This window comes from Callithrix jacchus, chromosome 19 (genome assembly GCF_049354715.1).
Source record: "Callithrix jacchus isolate 240 chromosome 19, calJac240_pri, whole genome shotgun sequence".
In the NCBI taxonomy this organism is placed as follows: domain Eukaryota; kingdom Metazoa; phylum Chordata; class Mammalia; order Primates; family Cebidae; genus Callithrix; species Callithrix jacchus.
In genome coordinates this window covers 31,516,400-31,538,360 of record NC_133520.1, presented here as the reverse complement: position 1 = coordinate 31,538,360, position 21,961 = coordinate 31,516,400, and the positions used below count along the sequence as shown (strand labels likewise).

The window sequence follows — 21,961 nt, the reverse complement described above, 5'->3', positions numbered from 1 at the left end:
TTCACAGCTTAGAAATGTTTACCAAGCAATATTTCAACAAGGATGCTTGAATGGGTGGAGTTTGGGAAGCTGAAGGGGGAAATCCGTCACAAGTTTCCATCTTCGCTTCAACAAAGCGGCGTACTTCCAGGAGTTCATTTATTCGTTTCACAAATACTTACTGTAAATATGAATGTGTAAGGCACTGTAGTGGGTGCTAGGAACACAGGGGAAGAAAGTCTGCCACGTTCCTACCCTTGTGGGGCCTGTATTCTCACGGCAAGTCGGTCATGGAAGAAATGTGTTTTGAAGAAGGGAGCTAGCGTGTTTATGGGCTTGTGAGTTTGGTGAAAGCAGCAATTTCTGCTCCTGGCGCCTGCCATAAATATCTCACAGAAGTTCTAGGAGGGGAGATGTCATTATGCCCATTCTGCTGATGAGAAGGCCGAGACTCATGGCAGTTAAATAACTTTCTGTAGGAAAGAGAGCTGCCCCATAACAAGCCTTTGCACAGGGGTATCGAGGACAGTTACTGATGTGAGTGCAAACCCAATTTGGGAGCTGGATCAGGGACAGACTAAAGAGAAGACCAGACTGGGTGAGGTTGGCCATAGCTTGAAGGCTGGGCGAAAGCAGGCTGACACAGGGTAGTGGAGAACAGCCTGCAGAGAGGACCTGGGGAGCAGAGTTAACACAGCAGGTGTGGGCAGAGGTGGGTTAGGTTATACAATAATTGCCCAGGCTGGAGCGAGAAGATGAAGCAGTGGGACTTCGGAAGCAGAACTGGAATTGACAGAATCCTGGTTCCATGGCCACCTCCCCGCCCATCCTTCCCACTCCTTTTTCCTTCCCAGTCCGGCACCCCCCACCCCCGCCATGCTGGGCTGGAGTCACTGACAGCATCTCCCTTGACCTCCTGCAGCCATGAGAAGCCAGACTCGGAGAACATCCCGCCCAGCAAGCACCACCACCAGCCGCCCCACAACAGCCTCCCCAAGCCTGAGCCAGAGGCCAAGACTCGAGGGGAGGGTGATGGCCGAGGCTGCGAGAAGGCAGAGAGAAGGCCTGAGAGGCCCGAAGTCAAGAAAGAGCCTCTGGTGAAAGCCAACGGCCTCCCAGCTGGACCGGAGCCAGCCTCAGAGCCGGGCAGCCCTTACCCCGAGGGCCCAAGGGTACCAGGGGGTGGGGAACAGCCTGCCCAGCCCAATGGCTGGCAGTACCACTCCCCGAGCCGGCCAGGGAGCACAGCTTTCCCGCCTCAGGACGGAGAGACTGGGGGACACCGGCGGAGCTTCCCACCACGCACCAACACTGACAAAATTGCCCAGCGCAAGAGCTCCATGAACCAGCTTCAGCAGTGGGTGAACCTGCGCCGCGGGGTACCCCCGCCCGAAGACCTTCGGAGGTGAGGCCTGGCGGGGCCCGGGATGGGGCTGATATGGTGTTATGGCTAGAGTGTGGGGGTGGGGTCATAGCCCACAGGGCCTCCCTTGTTGAAAACCTCTGGAAGCCAGGCTGAGTTGGGAGCAAAGCCCATGCCTCCCAGATTGCCTGAATCCTTCCTGCCCCATGGCTCCACCATTAGAATCTGGCTGCTGTCCCTGATTCTTGGTTTCTCCATCTACTTTATTCAGAAGAGTGCCCCAACACCTCTCCATGGCGTGCTGGGGAGCCCAGAACACAGCAGGCTTCAGGAGGGGTCCTGAAGTTGTTACAGTCAGACATCCATCCAAGCTACGGGCCCTCCTCCAACATCCTCTCCTCCAGGGTTCCACCCACTTGAGACTCACTCACTGCCAGACCAACCTACTCCATTTTTGTGTTTGTTTTATTTTGAGATGGAGTCTTGCTGTATTGCCCAGTCTGGAGTGCAGTGGCACTATCTTGGCTCACTGCAACCTCCGCCTCCTGGGCTCAAGCGATTCTCCTGCCTCAGCCTCCTGAGTAGCTGGGATTACAGGGGCGAGCCACTGCACCTGGCTGATTTTTGTACTAAAAGTAGCGATGGGGTTTCACCATGTTGGCCAGGCTGATCTCAAACTCCTGACCTCAGGTGATCCACCCACCTTGGCCTCCCAAAGTGCTGTGATTATAGGTGTGAGCCACCACTCCCAGCCTCATTTCTGAACAGCTCTAATTGTTTTAAAGCCATGATTTATATAAAGTTGAAAGAAAGAAAAGAAAGAAAGAGAGAAAGAGAAAAAAAGTAGCTCATTAGTCCCAACACGGCCCTCTATGACCATTTACTCCTTTGTCCAATGACTGGCTTTGAAATATTCGGGGACATTTATTGGGTCCAATTGTGTCCATCAGGGCAAATGAGGGCTGCAGGTTCCTTCCCTGGGGATTCGGGCAGCTCCAGGGACTACAAGCCACAGCTTCAGGAAGGCCGTGGGGCCTGGGAGGAACCTGCCCTCTGGTGGCCTGAGCGGCTGCACATTGCTGGGGGTCTGGTGCCTGGGAACATCAGAACTGCTCTGGAAAGGACAACTTGGGATGAGTCCCAAGAACCTACTGGTTCTGCTCCTGACAAGATCATACAATCAGGAAGCTGGGCATCGTGGCTCACACCTGTGGTCCCAGCTACTACTCTATAGGTGGATGTGGGAGGATCGCTGGAGCCCAGGAGTTCAAGGCTGCAGTGAGCTGTGATGGCCCCACTGCAGTCCATCCTGGTGACAGAATAGACCTCATTTCTAAAATGAAATAAATCAGATGGCACCCTTTTGCCCCTCCTACGTTGCCCTCCTTCAGGTACCTAGTGACTTTCTTCGATTTGCCTCTTGGAAAAGATTGGATAAAGCGGTTCATGTGAGCTGGAGATGGCTAATAAGGCTTCACATTTCTTCCTAGGGATGTCACTTTAAAGAAAAAGATTGAAGCTCTGAATGGCAATGTCCAGCCTTGCGGAGCTGGTTGAGGAAGGGGGCTTTCAAGACAGGAGTCTTTCCCGACAGGAGTCTTTCCCTCACCTCTGGAATAAACCTCAGCCTCTATCTATTTGAGCACTGGGCTGGGGACCTGGAAGTGGGGCTGTGGTGGGTCGGGGGTACCTGTGTTCCCTGCCTTTTTTACAATGTCCCTTCTCTCTCAGTCCCTCCAGGTTCTACCCTGTGTCCCGCAGGGTCCCTGAGTACTATGGCCCCTACGCCTCCCAATACCCTGATGATTACCAGTACTACCCACCAGGGGTGCGGCCAGACAGCATCTGCTCCATGCCGGCCTACGATCGGATCAGCCCACCCTGGGCCATGGAGGACAAGCGCCATGCCTTCCGCAATGGGGGCGGCCCTGCTTACCAGCTGCGCGAGTGGAAGGAGCCCGCCGGCTACGGGCGGCAGGAAGGCACTGTCTGGATCCCCAGCCCCTCCCGGCAGCCAGTCTATTATGATGAGCTGGATGCCGCCTCTAGCTCCCTGCGACGCCTGTCCCTACAGCCCCGCTCCCACTCTGTGCCCCGCTCACCCAGCCAGGGCTCCTACAGCCGTGCCCGCATTTACTCCCCTGTCCGCTCACCCAGTGCCCGCTTTGAGCGGCTGCCACCTCGCAGTGAGGACATCTATGCTGACCCTGCTGCCTATGTGATGAGGCGATCCATCAGCTCCCCCAAGGTGAGCCACCAGCCTGACCTTCCTTCCTCATCCCCTGAGATTCCCCAGAAGCCTAAGACCATCTACTGAGAAGAGGCAGAGATGTGGGAGCATCTGGGCCACAGGGCCACTGGGCTACTGGGCTGTGTGTCCGCAGGACCAGCAGTGCTGCCCAGGGGAGCCCCTGGCCTGTGGTTCTGTCTGTAGGAGAGCTGCCTTGGGGATGGCCTTGCCTCTTGAGTGGGAACACTGCTTTCTGTACATGCCCCCAGGTTGTGCAAGAAACTGTGCTGTCATATAAGAGGGCAGAGAGGGTTCTGTCTTTTCAAATCTTGAGGACCTGGACAGATCCTTGCAAGGGGGGCTGCTATCTATTTCGGTTTGAGATCTGCTCTGGGACTGAACACAGACACCCCTAACCTCGAGCTTCAGCTGATGGGGAACTCCGTGTCCCAGCCAGACCCCTCACCTCTGCGATCCCTTTCTCTTCCAGTATGATTACCTGGGAGACAGGAGGCCAGTCCCTGCAGGACTGTTCCCCTACAACTACCCACCATCCCCCACGGTCCACGATAAGATGGTACGTCCTCTCTCCCCTCCACTCTCCCCACACCATGCTCCACCAAGGGTGGAGCTAACTGGGGCAGACTCCAGGGACTCTCTGTGCCTAGTGCCTGGCCTGGCTGGTTTTTAGCAGCCTCTGGATACCTCCTCCCTCCCAGCCAGGACTCTAGCCCCAGTATCAAGTTTGGTGCCAGTAACCCCTTCTCTTCTGTGACACAGGCCGTGGAGGAGGGATGAGATCTGGGAGCACGTAATATCCTGGTCACTCTCCTCTCCAGCATGCAGGAGAAGGGGCCTAGGCAGAAAAAGTCAGGCCGGAGCTCCTAACAAGAAGCAAGATCTCCTAAACTTCTTTCCCCTGAAGCATAGTTAATTTGCGTTTGTCCTTTGCCTGGAATGCCACTTTTTGGGAGAGATACAAGCGATATGATTGAGGAAGAAAAAAATTTCCGAATTGCGTCTCCTCCTCTATCTCTGCCTCTTCCTACTCGTGTCTCTCCCTGGAATTTGTTCTCCTGAGAACTTTTGCCACCATCTAGAGATCTAGATGAGATGCTCCACCTGGGAGGATTGGGGAGGTCCACTGGGACCATCAGGCAGAACCCTTGTCCAGAAAGCCTGTTGCTGACCTGATTCCATAACAGCACCAGGAGGCCAGGGTGGAGGAGTGCTGGGCAGGCTGGAGGCTAGTGCCTCTCTGATTCTCACCCTGCCAGTGTCCAAAGCAGATCAGCCTTGCCCGCAGCAGACACATGCATCTGGAAACAACTGATTTTTCCAGAAAACTGGGAAACAGCCGTTAGCAAGTGCTGCCCAAATTGCTCTGGTGGCACTCACCTTTCCCAGGGAGGCCTAGGCAGACCTAGGAGAGATGGCACTGGGGCCTGCGTGTGCCCCTCCTCTCCCTGGAGTGTCCGGTAGAGAACTACTTTGCCTGCCCACATCCTCCACCCCTCCCTTCCTGAGAACTCCTCAAGGGCAGAGGGAGAAGCCTCTCCGTGTCCTGGTCGCTAACTCTTAACTGCTTTGCTTCTTTTTTATCGTTTTCTTTTGTGTGTTCCTGTTTGTTTGTGTTGCTGTTTGGCCTCTGGGCCTCGGGCTCCGGGTAGGATGAACTTTTAGATCTTCAGTTGCAAAGAAACCTAGAGTATTTGGATCAGCAGGTAGGCAGAGCTGGTGCCCCCGTTACCATCCCACTGCCTTCCTACCACATCCCCACTCCTCCCCACCTCCTCCTCTTCCAGCCATTTGACAACCTTTGTTGGTGCAAGCAGGACACAACAAAGTGGCTTATGTTTTGGTTTGCCCCCCACGCACCCCTTCTCTTCAAAGCCCTTCAGGACAGCTGGGAGTTTCCTGGGGAAAGAAGCATAATAAGTAGGCACATGAATAATTAATGCCACCTCTTATTTCTCCAGTGCTCAGCTCAGAAGGAACTGCCCCCAGGGGGCAGGTGGGAATTTGCATTTTTGCTGGCGAGGAGGAGGGAGCTCTAGGCTGGGCCTAAAATGCTAGGGATTTAGTTCAACCTGAATCTGGGACATTGTCGGATCATATTTCACAGGTTGCTGCTCAACTCTATAATTGGTAAACTGAGGCCTACAGACCCTCTCTAGGATGATTTTAAAAGCAGTATTCAATCAGTGTATTCGTTAGTTCCTCCAAAAGCCCCTTTGCATACACAGCTCATGCAATCCTGGGAATTCCTTGCAGACAGAGGTAGTATCATCAACCCAGTTTTCCAGGTGAGCAAGCTGAAGAGGCAGTGAGCGCTCCAGGAGATGCCAGCGTCGCCTCCTGGTCTCTGCTCCAGGGCTCGAACCCTTTCTTGCCTTTTAAGCTGTGAGACTGAGATTAGACAGGCAAGGGGGTCATTATGCTGGGCATTTATACAAGCACATAATCCTAAGTTCAGATCTGTGCTACAAACCGTGGCCTAGAAGTGCACACTGTCCTGTGGAGGCAGCCTGGGAGGGTGGAAATCACAATGGCTACAATAATGGGAGGCCTCCTCCATGCCCCGTTCTATTCTATGCACTTTTCAGATCTCTAACTCACTCAGTCTTCATTACAACCCTGCAAGGTGGGTACTGCCATTATCCCCATTTTACAGCTGAGGAAACCAAAGCACAGAGAGGTTGAATAACATGCCGAGATCGCACAGCCAGTGAACAGCCGAACTTGGAATGTGACTCTGAGCTTTTGACCCAGTTTACAGCTAAGGTGTGACAAAGCTGGCGTCAGACCTCATTAGGATGAGTTCATGCTCTTAAAGTTGCAGGAAAAACACGCATTTAAAATCAGATGCTGTAGCTGCAACTGTTGGTTCTTCTAGTCACAAGCCATGTGACCCACCTCCTGTCTCACTGGACCTTCAGGTTGATGTCTCACTTCGATTTTGTAATATGCCTCAGGCACCAGGAAGCACTAGTGTCCACAGTTCAATAAGCAGGGATGGCTCCTATTGCATTCCGGCTCCGGAAGCAGCCCATTGTGTCCACACCATGAGCATTCCGGGCCATGTGAGTATAGATCTCAGGATTCCAATTCGGAGCAGGGCAGGGAAGCCTAGGCTGTTGTTGATGGGAAGCAGGATCTGAGGTGCCTTGTGGGATTGAGGAGCAGGCTCATGCCCGCCTGCCTCCAGGTTCCTGGGCAAGCTGTCCTCCCTGTCACCCTTGTGATTAGCTTTCTACTCCATCCACAAAGCCCATCTGTCCAAGCATTCAAGCAGACAGCAGGGTCCCTTCCTGGGAGCTTTTATCCTCACAGAGGGGCTGGGCCATTAGGCTGGGGGCTTCAGAAATAGCCTTCCAGAGGACTCCCTCATGGATAAAGGGTATTATTCTTTTTTGTGTTTTCTTTTGAGACAGGATCTTACTCTGTTCCCCAGGCTGGAGTACAGTGGCACAATCAGCTCACTGCAAACTCCACCTCCGGGCTCAAGCGATCCTCCCACCTCAGCCTCGTGAGCAGCTAGGACTACAGACAGGTGTGCAACCACCACACCTGGCTAATTAAACAATTTTTTTTTGCAGAAATGGGTGTCCCACTGTGTTGGTCAGCCTGGTCTCAAACTCCCAGCTTCAAGCGATCCTCTCGCCTCTGTCTCTCAAAGTGCTAGGATAATATGCGTAAGCTGCCATACCTGGCCAAGGATAATACTCTTAAAAGGCAGCCTTGTATGATGAGAAGAGTCAGACACTGCTGCTGTGCTTCTCGCTCTGCCATTTACAAGGATTTTTCTTTTTTAAATCTTGGAAATGTCACAGTCTCTCTGGGTCTTTGTTTTCTCAATCATAAAATGGGCATTGTAGAACCTGCCCTTTCCTTTCAACCTCACAGATTTATTGGGAGAATCCAGTGGGAGTGGATACGAGAGCTCTTTGTCAGGCATCGGCAAGAAGTGGGACCACCACTTGTTGCTGTTATTATTTTGTTTTTCCAAAACTTAAAAATATCAATGAGCACTACTTACTGTGTATGAGGCAGGGGGTTAGGTGCTTTCTTACAAAATCTAACATTTTGGAGAGAAAGAAGGTAGCACACAAGAATCCTCCTAGAGGGAAGACCCACCTGGGCTGAAAGATCCCCAAAGCCGCAGCCCAGGTGGGAACAGGCCAGGATGAGAACACTCCTGCTTGCTCCCTCTACTTCTCTAGATCTGCTTGTTGGGGAAAGAATGAGATACCCACAGTTGACTGTGCAGGGATGGCTCCTGGCCCTCAAGGCCCTTTCATTCCAGGACTAAAGATGTAGAAAATCAGTTCCTCAGAAAGCCTATTGAAATGCTGCAGACTCAGGTTCACTGATGTTCTCACGGTGTTCACTGATATCTCACGGATACCACGGTGTATCCACTGGGAGCTCCACACCCTGTAGTCCCTCTTAGCAGCAGATCCTAGTGCTTGGGGGAGAGGAAATACCGGGGTGGTGGGTGCCCTTGCCCAGCCTACAACATGTAGAAGCAAGGCTGCATTCAGGCTGTTGCCTAAAAGGGGTAAGAGGAAGAAAGGACAGTGTGGGTACAACTGAGATTGGAGATAATGGAATAAACACAGGGGACCCTCTGAACGGGAGCCCCAGATAATCTTCCCTAATGTGGCTCATTCCTCCCTTCCTCATTCACTTTCTCTCCCAGAAAGCTTTCCCTGCACAACTCCCTCTGTCTTCTACTGCCTTCCCCTGTAGAGCAATGGAGTTAAAGGGACACAGCCAAGGACATTCCCTGATATTTTCCCTTTTTGGTTCTTTCCCATTGAAACCAGTGGGGTAAATGACGGCATTTCTGGTTGATCTGGTTGGCTCACGCTTTCTCCCACCCCTCCTTTCTCTTCCTCTTCATCCACTCCCTTTTCCCATTTCTCTCTTTTTTTTTTAAATTGGCAAATAGTCTTTCCACTTCCATGTTCCTAAAGACTCTTGAAATAGAAAGAACGTGTTGGAGAGCCCGGTGTCCCTTTAACGTGGCTCGCTTGTTTTGGCCTCCTCGTTTGCTCCCTAGCATCATCTGAGATCATCATGGATGCTGCCAGCCCAGCTCTGGAAACCGTGTTTAGCACTTTCTGCACTAGAGCCGAGGGTGGGCAGGGACAGGGAGAGGGGCCGGGCCTCTGTATCTGTGGTGGCCCATCCAAAGAGCAGGTTCTAGAGTTTCTTTTTTGGTTGTTTCACTTAGTTCAAGTTTGGGGCGAGCAGCCTTCCAACTGCCTCTGTGGTCTTTGTCCAAAGTAGTGTGAGAAATGAGATCAGGGCAGGGAAATGACAACCGTAGCCAATGTGGACAGGACCCACAACAGCCAGTCACCCTGGGGAAGGGTCACCGGGCAGGGCCTCTGCAGTGCCTCCAGCAAGGGCCCAGTGGCCTCCCGGACCATTCTGTGGCCTTTCTGCAAGGATCACTTTAGTGCTGGTCCTGAAACAGAGGTCACGAAGGGTGAGGGCAAGCCCAGGGTACTGGGAGAGCTGCCCTCCCCTGTTTCCTGGGAAACAAGCACAGGTGGGTGAAGGGGAGATACTGACACGTGGGTCAGAGTGTGAATAGTTCGTTCCTTCCTCTGCTGCAGATGAGTGAGAGCGAGACTCTCATCAGTATGGTGAACCGCATGGTGGAAAACTCCTCCCCCAGGTCCCAACTCTTCATGCAAGTAAGACCTCTGCCTGGCAGCATGGTCCCTGCCAATGCCATTTCAGCTGCTTTTGCATGGTTGAGTCACCCATCTAGGATGAGGCTCACGCCACCCAACCTGCTCATCTGCCTGGAGACAGGCTTGGCCTGGTCTTCCTTCCCTAATTCCACTATGTCACCTCCATTCTTCACTTTCATGGGTAAACCCAAGGCCCATTTCCCAAACCATCAAAATAGCCAGCACCAACATCTCATGCCATGCTGGGGATCACAACTCTGCTCCTTAGTGTTCTGATTTCGATTTCATATTTGTAATATCTTGACAGACATCGCTGGGGTTAAAGGCATGATGGGCGTAATGGAATCATCTAATATCAAAGGTTTATAGAATGTGCTGTGGTCATCAAATGTGGTGTCAAGGCTAGGTAGCATTTGCTGGACCCAGAGACCCTTGTGAATTCTTGCCAATTTTTGTTTAGACACAAGCCCTGTGATTGGCGTTCAATCTACTAGAGCAACAGTTTTCAACTGTTCCCAATGCTCATTCCTACCATTCTCCTATTTCCTATTCCCACAGACAGCCATGAATTCACTGATGTCCTCATGGTGGTTACTGACAAGCCATTGGGAGTAACACACTCTGCAGTCCCTCTTAGCAGATCCTAGTGCTTGGGGGAGAGGAAATACAGAGCGTGACTCAAGCAGAGTTCTGATCTCTCCAGAGTCAGCCTAGGACAACTGGGATGGGGTTAGGCCAGGCCATCCCAGGCGTCCAGCCAGGGGATGAAGAATGAGGTCCCTGAAACAGAAGCCACCAGAGGTGATGGACCACGGTCTCTGGCAGGAGCAGAGCAGGAATGTGATGTCAGCCTCCTATCCCTGCGAACCCTCATCCTACCCCTGCTGCAGTAACCGGCCTCATGTTTCTGCAGGTCCCTCCATATCCAGAAGTGTTCCGGGACAGCCTCCACACCTACAAGTTAAACGAGCAAGACACAGATGTAAGAGCAGAGCTCCCTGCTCCCTCCCTCCCCTCCAGCCTCCTGCTGCTATCCTTTGTGGGGGCTCTCTCTCCATCCATCTCTCTTCTTCTGGTGGCTCTTCCTACCTTTGATTCATGTCTTCTCTCACCACAAGATTCCGCCTGCCTCCTCCTCATCCCCCTTCTTTTCTGATCTACCACCTACTCACCCTTCCCTCCCATGGTGGCTGTATCCGTTTCTCCACTGAGCGCTCTGCCCTCTTGCCTACAGCAGTGGGATCTGCTTGTAACGGGAATGCAGACTTTGTTGGGGGTTAGATCAGTCCACTCTGCCCAGCATGGTATTAGTCCCTACAGTTGACTAGAAAGGAGAATACAGCTCTGCCCCTGCCCTCAGGGAGCTTCAGGGTAGTGGGAGGCGCCAGGTAGCAGCAGGAGGTGGTAACACGTATTCACCTGGTAAAGGGGAGCCCCAATAGGTTCTGCCAGGGGCAGGGAAGTAAGGCCAGGTGGGCTGAAGTTCAGGGACAAAACAAGTAGCACTGAGTTGGGCCTTGAAGTTAAAAGGCCCAGAGGGTAAAATCTGACTCAGCAGCAAGGAGCAAAGCAGGTATTTGAGGAATGGCATAAATGAAGGTGTGGACTAGGAAAGCATGAGCCCTCCTTCTGGCCTCACCCGTCTGCTCCCCATCACCATGGGCCCTACTTGGGTAGTGGATCTGCCCAGTGAGACTGGGAGAAGTTCCTTCCTGACAGGACTAGACCTCAGACAGAGGCTCAGCCATCCTGAGACTTTGGAGGGAGGAGGAAGAACAGGATCTTGAGAGGGAAGGGAGAAGCTTCTGTGGGGCTGAGGGACAGTTTCTATTACCCACTGCTTTTCTAAGACTGCTTGTTCTGACACCCAGCCTAGGAAATGAGGTCATATCATCTCCCCAGTCCTTTGTGAATTTCGACCCTTGGAAGGACAGGGGTGTCAGAGTTTAACACGGCTCTCAGCCCTCTCGACCCAACTCACTTCCTCCCAAGATGAAGATCCGTCTTCTTCTTAGGAGCCACCAAGGTCTAGGTGAAGGTCCAGGGTTCCTCAGCAGGGGAAAGGAGGACATATCCAGAGGCCAGGCCCTGTAACCCAACTCCCAGGTTTCCATCAAACTATGTCCTTCATCCCCTTCTTTCTCCCTCTCCATCCCCACTCTCTGGGCCCCTAGAAGCTGCTGGGAAAATTGTGTGAGCAGAACAAGGTGGTGAGGGAGCAGGACCGGCTGGTGCAGCAGCTCCGAGCTGAGAAGGTGAGAAGCTGGGGGTGGCTTTAAGCTGGGGTGCATGGGCGGGGCTGGCTTGGAGAAGGCTGTGGGCTGCTGTCTCCATCCTGATGAAGCCGACAAAGCAAGGACAGCCTCCACTCAGCTCCCTGGTGAGCCTCTAAGGGCTCGGGCCTCTGCTCTTCCATCCCAGAGAGGAGCTGTCAGGGCTGCCCATGCCATTCCCTTGCCTTTCTTCAGGAGAGCCTGGAAAGTGCCTTGATGGGGACCCACCAGGAGCTGGAGATGTTTGGGAGCCAGCCCACCTACCCAGAGAAGCTTCTGCACAAAAAGGAGTCGCTGCAGAACCAGCTCATCAACATCCGCGTGGAGCTGTCTCAGGCGACCACGGTAACTGGGGCACAGGGTTTGTGTACCCATCCCCCAATTGGCACTAGACAGGAGGGCCACCACCTCCCAGCTTGTGCTGTCCTAGTCCAGTTGTCCTCAGAGGACAAGAGCAGGGTACTCCCGTGCAGAGGAGCATAAACAAAAACCTCATCACTGCCTTGCAAATAAACAGCACGTCAGCCAGCCTGCTCATTCCAAGATCCACTGAGGAAATGAGCTTATTTCCCACAAACTGCCTGTACCAGGATTTCTTTGGGACAGCGTGAAGTTGTGAGTCACTTATTTCCTTGGCTACGCTAACACCTCTGCTGCCCACTTCTGTCTTCTCCCTTGGAGATGCAAAGCACTGGCAAAAAGGCTGCTGCCCTGGTCACTGCCTCCCAGTGGGTTAGGGCAGACCTTCCAGCACAGACTGCTTGAGAATGGCTCCAGGAAGCAGCAGCAAAAGCCCCGCAAAAGCATGGCCTGGAAAGGAGGAAGCTCTCTAACCTCTGGAGAACACATGTCCTCCCTCAGGCTCTCTTCTCTTTGCCCTCCACTTTAAAATAATAATAATAAATTATTATTATTTTTAAGGACAGGGTCTCACTCTGTTACCCACAGTGGAGTGCAGTGGCGCAAACACAGCTCACTGCAATCTCGACCTCCAGGTCTCAAGTGATCCTCCTGCCCAGCCCCCAAGTAGCTAGGACTATAGGGATGCACCACCATGCCCAGCTAACTTTTGTAATTTGTAGAGATGGGGTCTTGTGTCTCCCAGCTATGCCCTCCACTTTCTATTCCCTAATCTGGGGAGAATAGGAGGATATGAAGGTGATATTATCCCCTTTTCATTTTCCCTTTATCTCAGTTCGTAGTGGGATGGGTTGTTACATCTCTTGTAAAGCTAGTGTTTGGCTGTCATCAGAATGCCTCAGACTGGCACCCCTCTCCTTCAGTCCCTCCATGCCCTTCTCCCCAGATTTTCACGCCTCTGATATCCTGGCTCCAGGGTACCAGAGGTGTGAAAATCTGTTACAGAATAAGGAGGAATGCTTTGGTGATGAACACCTCTTCCCTTGCAGGCCCTGACGAACAGCACCATGGAGTATGAGCACCTGGAGTCTGAGGTCTCTGCTCTGCATGATGACCTCTGGGAGCAGCTCAATTTGGACACCCAGGTGAAGAAGGGTCCCTAAGCCGGCAGGGGTTGGGTTGTGACTAAAGATGAGGATTCGGCCTCGAGACAAAAGCAAAGGCTCAGGCCATCGATACAGACTGTACGTTTCAGACTGAAGATAATGGGACACGTTAGTTTCATCTCATAATGGGAGGAGCTAAAGTGAAGCTTGGGAGACTTCAGTTAGATACAAGGTGTTTTATGACTGAAAGGATTTTTTTTTCTCTTGGGATGGGGTCTTGCTCTGTCGTCCAGGTTGGAGTGCAGTGGCACAATCACAGTTCACTGCAGCCTTGACTGCCCTGGGCTCAAGCGATCTTCCCACCTCAGCCTACTGAGTAGCTAGGACCACAGTCATGAACCATCATGCCCTGCTAATTTTTAAATTTTTCATAGAGACAGGGTCTCCCTCTGTTGGCCGGGCTGGTCTCAAACTCCTGAGTTCAGGTGATCCTCCTACCTTAGCCTTGCAAAGTGCTGGGATTGCAGGCATGAGCCACCATGCCCAGCAGTATTTAAAAACAGCATAAATAGCTCAGGCTTTAGAAGAGTGGGTGGTGCAGGAGCAATCTGCTCAGGAATGTTTAGACAGAAAAGAGGCTTTTCTTCCTGAGATGGTTTAGAAACCATCTTCTGAGAGGCAGGAGGATGGACCTGATGATCTTGGGGAGTTCTTATTCTTTCCTTTCCTCTGTCACTTCTTCACCCAGGCCCTGCCTCTTTTCTAGCTAGGTTGTAAGCCCTATCTTTCTGATGCACTTAACACCCTGGTTTCCCCCATTTTCTTCTGTTTCCTTCATGGTAATGCCACTCACCTGGTAGGTAGGGTGAAGTGAAGACTCGCCTGGTCCAGAGGGCTCAAATACCACCACGTTCCGTGGCCAAGCCTCACTTGAAACAGACATTTTAGGAGCGGGGATAGGGTTGTGGTCAAGAGCACCAACTTTTGAGTCCAAATAGACCCATATTTAGATGATGGTGATGCTGCTTACTCAATAAATGGCCTTGGGTGTGAGTCTCTTCATCTCTGAAAAGGGGACAGCTGCTGCCCTTCCCTCCTAGAGTCGAGCAGCCGAAATAAGTTAGCGCTGTATGCGCAAAGCACTTACCACAGTGCCTGGTGCTGAGGGATGCTAAATAAATGGAAGCTCTTACGTTTCAGAGTGTCAAGTGTAATTAAATTCACGACTCTTTAGGTATACGCTGGAAGTGGGTGTTAGAAAAGGGCTGTCTGGATGTGAAGAAAAGCAGTGAAATGGAAGTTCTTGCCCCATGAAAAACAGGATATACCATAAAGTGTTTACTTAGATGGGCATTCACTCTAAGACCACCTGGTCCCCCCGGGGGAACTCAGAAGGGTGGGTCCTCAGTCTTGGTTCGGAGACTCAGTCAATTCTGGGGTGCATCTCCTAGAGGCTGAAGAGCAGAGGCTGTCCATGAGAAAGATGACTTCTGGAGGGGTGTGTGTGTGTGTGTGTGTGTGTGTGTGTGTGTGTGTGTACAGGGCGTCTGTCTCCTGCTGGCCCAAAGGAATGTGGGTTCCAAGAGGCCTGGGCGGAAGGAGAGGGCGGGACACTCATCATGGCCATTCCCTTTGACTGTCTGAGTGGCTGCTTCAGAATGAGGTGCTGAACCGGCAAATCCAAAAGGAGATCTGGAGGATCCAGGACGTGATGGAGGGGCTGAGGAAGAACAACCCCTCCCGGGGCACAGACACTGCCAAGCACAGAGGTGGGTGCCTCCTGGGCTGCTTGCCTCACCAGGAGTGCTCCAGTATTTCTGGCCTCCATCCCACACCTGCCAGCTCACACTGTGTTCAGAGCCAGGCAGGGCCTTCTTGGGATTCCAGAATCTTCCCCTGGGTTCTAGGGTGGTAGGTAGGGCTCTCCGCTCCCTGCCCCAGAATAGACCAAGTAGACAACTCAGAGACACTGTTGACCCTGATACTCTAGAGTCCTCTCCAAAAAAGGTCAAAAGCACCTGAGCCTCCCCAGCCCCCAAGCACATGGGCCCACTGGTGACCTGTGAACCCTACCTTAGAGTTTTCCTTGAGCCCTGCGACCTCAGGCTGGCTTTCCTTGACACCTCAGGGACAACAGTGTCATTTCCATCTACCATCTTCCCCACGGCAGCACAACTCTCAACAGCCAGCCTGTGGCCCCAGAACCTGTAATGAGTCCCTTCAGCAGGCCCAGGTGGCTCTGAGAGACTAAGTCTGCCCTTCCGCATCCCTGGGTCTGGTTTTTCCCCCTACCTCCACTCACAGTGTCTGTCTACCCAGCAGGCCACACACTCCTCCATCGCTCACTCTCCCCTTCTGTTTCCCCCAAGGAGGACTTGGCCCCTCAGCCACCTACAGCTCCAATAGCCCGGCCAGCCCCCTCAGCTCTGCCAGCCTCACCAGCCCCCTCAGCCCCTTTTCACTGGTGTCGGGCTCTCAGGGGTCCCCCACCAAGCCTGGTTCCAACGAGGTAAGCTGAGAAATGGAGTAGAAGGTAGGTGGGGGAAGGAGGACTGGATCCTCATCTGTCTGAAACTATACAACTTCTGTGCCCATCTCTTCCCCACAGGCCTCCAGCCCTAGTGCTTGAGCTCTTTGTCTAAGGAGGTCATTCTCACCCCTGTTTTATGAACTCCCCTCCAGGTTTCCCCTTCACCTGTTCTTATCTCCATCTGTCATCTTTAGCTCCCTTTCAGCAAAACCTGTTCCTGGGCACCAGGTTGGATAGCAGACAGCATGCATTTCATAGGAATTTAAATCCAGGATGATGCCGGGATAGCGAGAGGATTGAGGGTCCGTGTGGGGAGCAGTTTCCTAGTCAGCAAGTGTTTTCTGGGACTCGACTTTGGGCATGGGGTGCCATGAGGCCGTCTTAGAAAGATACACTCAGGGAGCCCAGCATCGCATGGACTAAGACCGATTTGTAGGAACATGATGGTGTATGTCTCAATATTGAGCCACATGGCTCAGACTAAATGCCCTGATGTTCCATCAGAGGGTGGAGCCTAAACCAGGCTGTGGAGCAGCAAGACAGGGAGAGGAACAAGGGAAAGGCATTCTAGGCAGGAGAGTGGGTAAAAGCAAAGGGGTGGGAAAGGAGCTGCCTGGCATGGGGGTGAGGCAATGAGAGAGCTTTGGGAAAACCTGGGGAGCAGTGGGAAGTGGTAGACAGGTAGGGGCTGGGTCAAGGAGGGCCTTAAAGGTTGGGCAGAGAGTTAGCTCCAGAGCTGGCACTCTCTGCAGGCCATGGTGGGAATGCATTTGTCCCAGGGGCCTGCCCAGGTCTCCAGCGATGTTGTTGTCTGCCTCCTGCTAACGCTCTTTTCTCCTGCTCTCACAGTGGCTGCTCTTGTTCCTCCTAATGCTCTGGCTTCTGTCTGCCTCAGGAACCTGGCCCGCCTCGGCCTCCCCTCCCCAAAGCCTACGTCCCCCTGGAGTCTCCTCCAGCCGTCCCTCCACTCCCTAGCGAGAGCCGCTTCTGGCCCTACCCCAGCTCCCCTTCCTGGCATCGCAGTGGCGAGACAGCCAGGGGGCAGGTACCCAGCACCCTTGGGTCCTGGAGGGTGGGGTAGGGGACAAGGGGCAGAGGGCTAGGTGAGGGGTCAAGGCAGGGCACTGGAGTCATTTCCCCATTAATAGTCCCAAAGCTTGGTTTCTACAGTGCCCCTGCCCAGCTGGACTCTGGGATAAGGAAAGGATAGTCGACACCATCACACAGGCTATCTTTCTGTGCCTTTTTGCTTTCTGTAGGTAATGGGGATGTGAGTTACTGTCTGCCCCACCCCCAGACTCATGCGCAGCCAGCGTTATGCCCCACTCCCTACCAACATGACCAGCCAATGGAAACTGAGTGACACTCCTACCAGTGCCAATCCAATCCCTTCCTGTGCCCATCTCAGGCCCCACTCCGCCCATGCTCTCTCTCTGCCTCCACCTTGTATTGTATCCTCTTTGGGTTTCATGAGTCCCTGGAACATAAGGATACAGGCCCTTTTTCTGGCTCGTTCTCTCACCTGCATTCCTAGCCAAGATCCAGGAGATATGCAGTTAGGCTTGGAAGAGGTTGTATGGTGAGTAGAAAGAGTCCTGCGCCTAAAATTGGAAAACACATGTGCTCATCTAGGTGTAGCTGTGTGTAATTTGCATAACCCTTGAGCGTTCGCCTGCTGAGATTTGCAGAGCAGGTAATGTTACCTGTATTTGACAGATGAAGAAAGGGGACCTCTGCTCTCTAGTTAGGCTAGAACTGGAGTTGCTGACCTTTAGCCTGGTCTTCTTTCTGTAGTCTCCTCACTGAGGCTTAGATTCTTCAACTGTACCACAAGCAGAGGGGGCTCAGATGATGGCTGAGGCCTCTTCTAGTCTCCTGACTGTGTGAGCCCACACACTAAGTGCCCTTTTCATTTCCCTAAAATTCTGACACCAAGGCCCGCCTGGTTCTATTTGCTTATGTCTCTGGTAGGATTCTCTACAGGATCCTCAGAGACCCCCTCCACCCCACACTGGCCATTCCTTGACTCTGGCTCACAGCAAGTGTGTGGTTCTTAGTGCCAGCCAAGATAACTGGTCAGGTTGGGGGGCCTCTTAGAGGCCATGAGCTCTCACTCCCCAAAATGGCCCGTCATTGGCCAGCCTTAAAGTACATGGGTGGGAAGCTCCAGTGCATCCCTGTCCGACCCCCAGGTGGCACACAGAATTTCCTTGTTCCCTTTATCTTCAAGGGTTTGAGCTTCAACTACTACAAAACAAAGAAACATCACTGGCGGCCATGCTAACATCAACTGTCTTCTCACCCTTTCTCCCCAGCCCAAGGCAAACTATGAACAAAGCAAGAAAGACCCCCACCAGACATCACCCCTGGACACCTCCAGAGACATCAGCCTTGTGCCCACCAGGCAAGAGGTAGAGGCAGAGAAGCAGGCAGCTCTCAACAAAGGTATTTTCTGTCTCATCTTCCTCTAGAAGTAAGGCAAGGTTGCTCAGGGAGGAGCCCTGGATGCTCATTCACACCCAAAGCCTGGTGCCCCACCCTGGGCTTTTTAATCTCAGTGGAGAATGGGGCTGAGCCTGTCTCTGAAAAGCTGGCTTCCTGCTCTCCTGTGCTCCACGAGGCCCACTGGTTACTCTGTCTTTCTGCAGTTGGCATTGTGCCCCCTCGGACAAAATCACCCACAGATGATGAGGTGACCCCATCAGCGGTGGTGAGGAGGAATGCCCATGGACTCACCAACGGACTGTCCTCCCAGGTGGGTATCTCTGAGAGCTCTTGCAGGCCTGAGCTGGGCTGCGAGCCCCAGGGACTGTGTGTGTCCACACATCTGCCTCTGCTGTGCAAGAAACTCAGGGCTGGAGAGGAAGGTGGAACATGTGGGAGGAGGGGCAAGAGCCCCACTGGAGGAGGAGCTTCCCTGCAGGGAGATGTGTCAGGGATGAGGGAGATACGCTGTATTAGTTAGGGTTCTCTAGAGGGACAGAACTAATAGGATACGTGTGTGTGTGTATGTATCTGTAAATAAAGGGGAGTTTATTAAGTATTAACTTATATAATCACAAGGTCCTATAATAGGCTGTCTGCAAGCTGAGGAGCAAGGAGAGCCAGTCTGCGTCCCAAAACTGTAGAACTTGGAGTCCAGTGTTGGAGGGCAGGAAGCATCCAGCATAGGAGAAAGATGTAGGCTGGGAGGTTAGGCCCATCTCTCCTTTTCATGATTTTTTGCCTTCTTTGTATTCACTGGCAGCTGATTAGATTGTGCCCACCAGAGTAAAGGTGAATCTGCCTTCCCAGTCCCCCAATTCAAGTGTTGAGTCGCCTTTGGCAACACCCTCACAGACACACTCAGGATCAATACTTTGTGTCCTTCAATCCAATCAAGCTGGCACTCAGCATTAACCATCACAAGTCCACCCCTTGTCAACTTGGACCTATATACCTCTCCTGAGATCATACGTAATCTTCAAATAAAGACAATGATAATGTCATAATTACACCTAGCATAATACAACTATCCTTCCTACAATGGGAAATGCACCAGTCCCCAACACAAATACTATTGCATAAAGTTAACAATGCCCAAACGCTGATGTGAGGTTAACAAATCCTATGTCACATGACAAAGGAAAAGGAAATGAAATAAAGATATTTCCTTAGCACAAGTGTATACATGCACAAACATATTTTTAGCAAAAGAAGGAGGAAACACCCATGACCCTTACAGTCTCTGTCTCTGTTGCTGGTCACGTGGCCACAGCTGGTATTAATGACTACCTTCTTCTGCCACCCATTGTGTATTCCCTCTGCCTTCAGCAAGCACCTCAGCAGGTCATGGTGTTTTTGCTAGTGGAGTAACCCAAACCTTCATTCCTGAAGGATCTGGGCCATTTGCAGTCCTGACTGGATTGGGCTATGGTAGTTTCCCATTGACTTTAATCACAGGGCATGGTAATACTAAGAGATGCCCAAATGGATCTCCTGTATTCCATGAATATGCTTCCTTACCTCCGTTGTGGAGTGGTAGACTGATTTCATCTTGATAGTCCAGGTCAGCCACCCCAGCCAACACTGTAACTCTCTTCTTAGCCTGTTGGTTTAAAGTTAGGAGGAGCCCAAAGTGTCCAGGTGGCAACCTTAACTTCCAGCTTAATTGAATTGCTGTTGTGTCTCCTGGTGACAGCATTCCTTCTTCTGGAACTAAGACCTCTAGGCCAGCAGAACATATTGTCGAGGGAATAGAAAGGAAAACCTTTGCTAGTGGATCACTAGCGGTGTTGATGAGTGGTACCACTTCCACTTCCACCCCTTGATCCCTGGACCCATAAATCCTGGCTATGGGAGAAAGAGTACCATATATTGGATGCTGCTAATTCAGAGCATACACAGCCTTCTGGAGAACTTTGCCCCAGCCCTGCAAAGTATTGCCACCTAGCTGGTGTTGTAATTGTGACTTCAAAAGGCCATTCCACTGTTCTGTCAATCCAGCTGCTTCAGGATGATTGGGAACATAGTAAGACCAGTGAATTCCATGAGCACGAGCTCACTGCCACACTTCTTTAGCGGCGAAATGAATGCCTTGGTCAGAGGCAATGCTGTGTGGAATACCATGACGGTGGATAAGGCATTCCGTGAGTCCATGGATGGTAGTCTTGGCAGAAACATTGTGTGCAGGATAGGCAAACCCGTATCTGGAGTGAGTGTCTCTTCCAGTGAGATCAAACCTCTGTCCTTTCCATGATGGAAGAGGTCCAACATAATCAACCTGCCATCAGGTAGCTGGCCGATCACCCTGAGGAATGGAGCCATATCGAGGGCTCAATGTTGGTACCAGGTACCAGGAGATGTGTTCATTTGCTCAAGCAATGAAACCACATCTGGTACAGGCAGCTGCAGTTGGAGTCACCACTTGATTAAGCTTATGATAATCCATTGCCATTCTCCGAGATCCACGTGTCTTCTGCACAGGCCAAATGGGAGAGTTGAACGGGGATGTGGTGGGAATCACCACCCCTGCATCTTTCAAGTCCTTCATTGTGGCACTAATTGCCCCAGTCCCTCCAGGGATGCGATATTGTTTCTGATTTACTATGTTTATAGGTAGAGGCAGCTCTAATGTCTTGCATTTGGCCCTTCCCATCGTAATAGCCATCACCCTATCAGCCAGGGAGCCAACGAGGGGGTTCTGCCAGTAGCTAAGTATGTCTGTGCCAATTATACATTCTTGCATTGGGGAAATGACCACAGGATAAGTCTGGGGACCCACTGTAAGTTGGTCCTGAGCTAAAACTCCATTAATTACCTGACCTCCATAAGCCCCTACTTTAACTGGAGGACCATAGTGATGTTTTGAGTCCCCTGGAATCAACATCAGCTCAGAGCCATTGTCCAGTAGTCCCCAAAATGTCTGATCATTTCCCTCTCCCCATTGCACAGTTACCCTGGTAAAAGGCCAGAGGTCTCCTTGGGGAAGGATGTAAAAAGATTCACTGCATAAATTGTTGGTAATGTATTAGGCTCCTTCCTCAAGAGGACCCAGCCTCCCCTTCATTCAAGGGGTTCTGCATCTGTAAACTGGCTCAAATCTGGAAATAGAGAGGTTGTCCATTCTCTGTTTTTATAATTCAAATTAGTCTTTTGTTCATTTGACTTAGAAGTTTTCTACTTGTATAAATTAAGTAGGAATACAGTAGGGTTCCTATCAATTTCACTTCTAGGAACACCGTGATTAGCCACTGCCAGAGCTCTACATGAGTCATACTATTCTGGTGCCTTTTGCCTCTGCTGTACATTGCAGTAGCTACACTCACCTTACCTTTGACAGTTGAGTGCTGCCACTTGACCCCTGCCACCTTGAGTTCCATTATTCCCATTGTATTTAGTATTTAAATTTTGTAGTTGAGTGACTGTGGTTTCCACCATTAGATCTGAAATGCAGAGAAGAGCAATTCCAGGTCTCTTCAAAGATGCAGGTGCTGCTCTCACAAATCTATTTTGCAAGGCATTGGTCAATGGTATATCTTCTGAACCCTCCCAGCTGGAGTGGGTAGGTCTAAAGTCACTAATCCATTCCACCATCTCAATCACCCTGAGCCTTTGGATCCCTTCATCTACATTAAACCAAGGGAGATCAGGCTTTTCCAGCTTGCTCACAGTGGGCTATCTTTTAATCCATATGTCAGCTAACCAAGCAAATAAACTATTAGAATATTTTTTTAACTCCCTGAGATGCAACATTAAATGCAGAGTCCCTCCTTAGTGGGCCCAAATCAATAAATTCAGCCTAATCCAACTCTGTGTTCCTTCCACCATTATCCCACACCCTTAATATCCATTCCCATTCCTGTTCTCCAGATTTCTGTTTATATAAATTAGAGAACTCTAACAGTGTTTTTGAGTGTTGTGTACCTCCTCA

At 51.6% G+C, this 21,961-nt stretch overlaps 1 protein-coding gene across 50 annotated transcripts in view; it reads left to right on the top strand.

Annotated features, from left to right (window-relative positions):
* Positions 1–21,961, top strand: part of PLEKHA6 (pleckstrin homology domain containing A6) — a 159,950-nt gene that overhangs the window by 119,180 nt on the left and 18,809 nt on the right. For 23 of the 50 annotated variants that reach the window (XM_078356927.1, XM_078356922.1, XM_078356926.1 and 20 more), the window contains 14 exons: positions 902–1,384; positions 3,074–3,590; positions 4,063–4,149; positions 5,243–5,296; positions 9,200–9,280; positions 10,194–10,262; positions 11,455–11,535; positions 11,749–11,898; positions 12,963–13,058; positions 14,677–14,788; positions 15,389–15,528; positions 16,445–16,594; positions 17,865–17,994; positions 18,198–18,304. In XM_078356927.1, coding sequence (XP_078213053.1) covers positions 902–1,384; positions 3,074–3,590; positions 4,063–4,149; positions 5,243–5,296; positions 9,200–9,280; positions 10,194–10,262; positions 11,455–11,535; positions 11,749–11,898; positions 12,963–13,058; positions 14,677–14,788; positions 15,389–15,528; positions 16,445–16,594; positions 17,865–17,994; positions 18,198–18,304 — 2,257 coding nt within the window. The remainder of the gene's footprint in view (positions 1–901; positions 1,385–3,073; positions 3,591–4,062; positions 4,150–5,242; positions 5,297–9,199; positions 9,281–10,193; positions 10,263–11,454; positions 11,536–11,748; positions 11,899–12,962; positions 13,059–14,676; positions 14,789–15,388; positions 15,529–16,444; positions 16,595–17,864; positions 17,995–18,197; positions 18,305–21,961) is intronic. The other 27 variants (XM_078356930.1, XM_078356923.1, XM_078356925.1 and 24 more) reach the window with 6 other exon arrangements.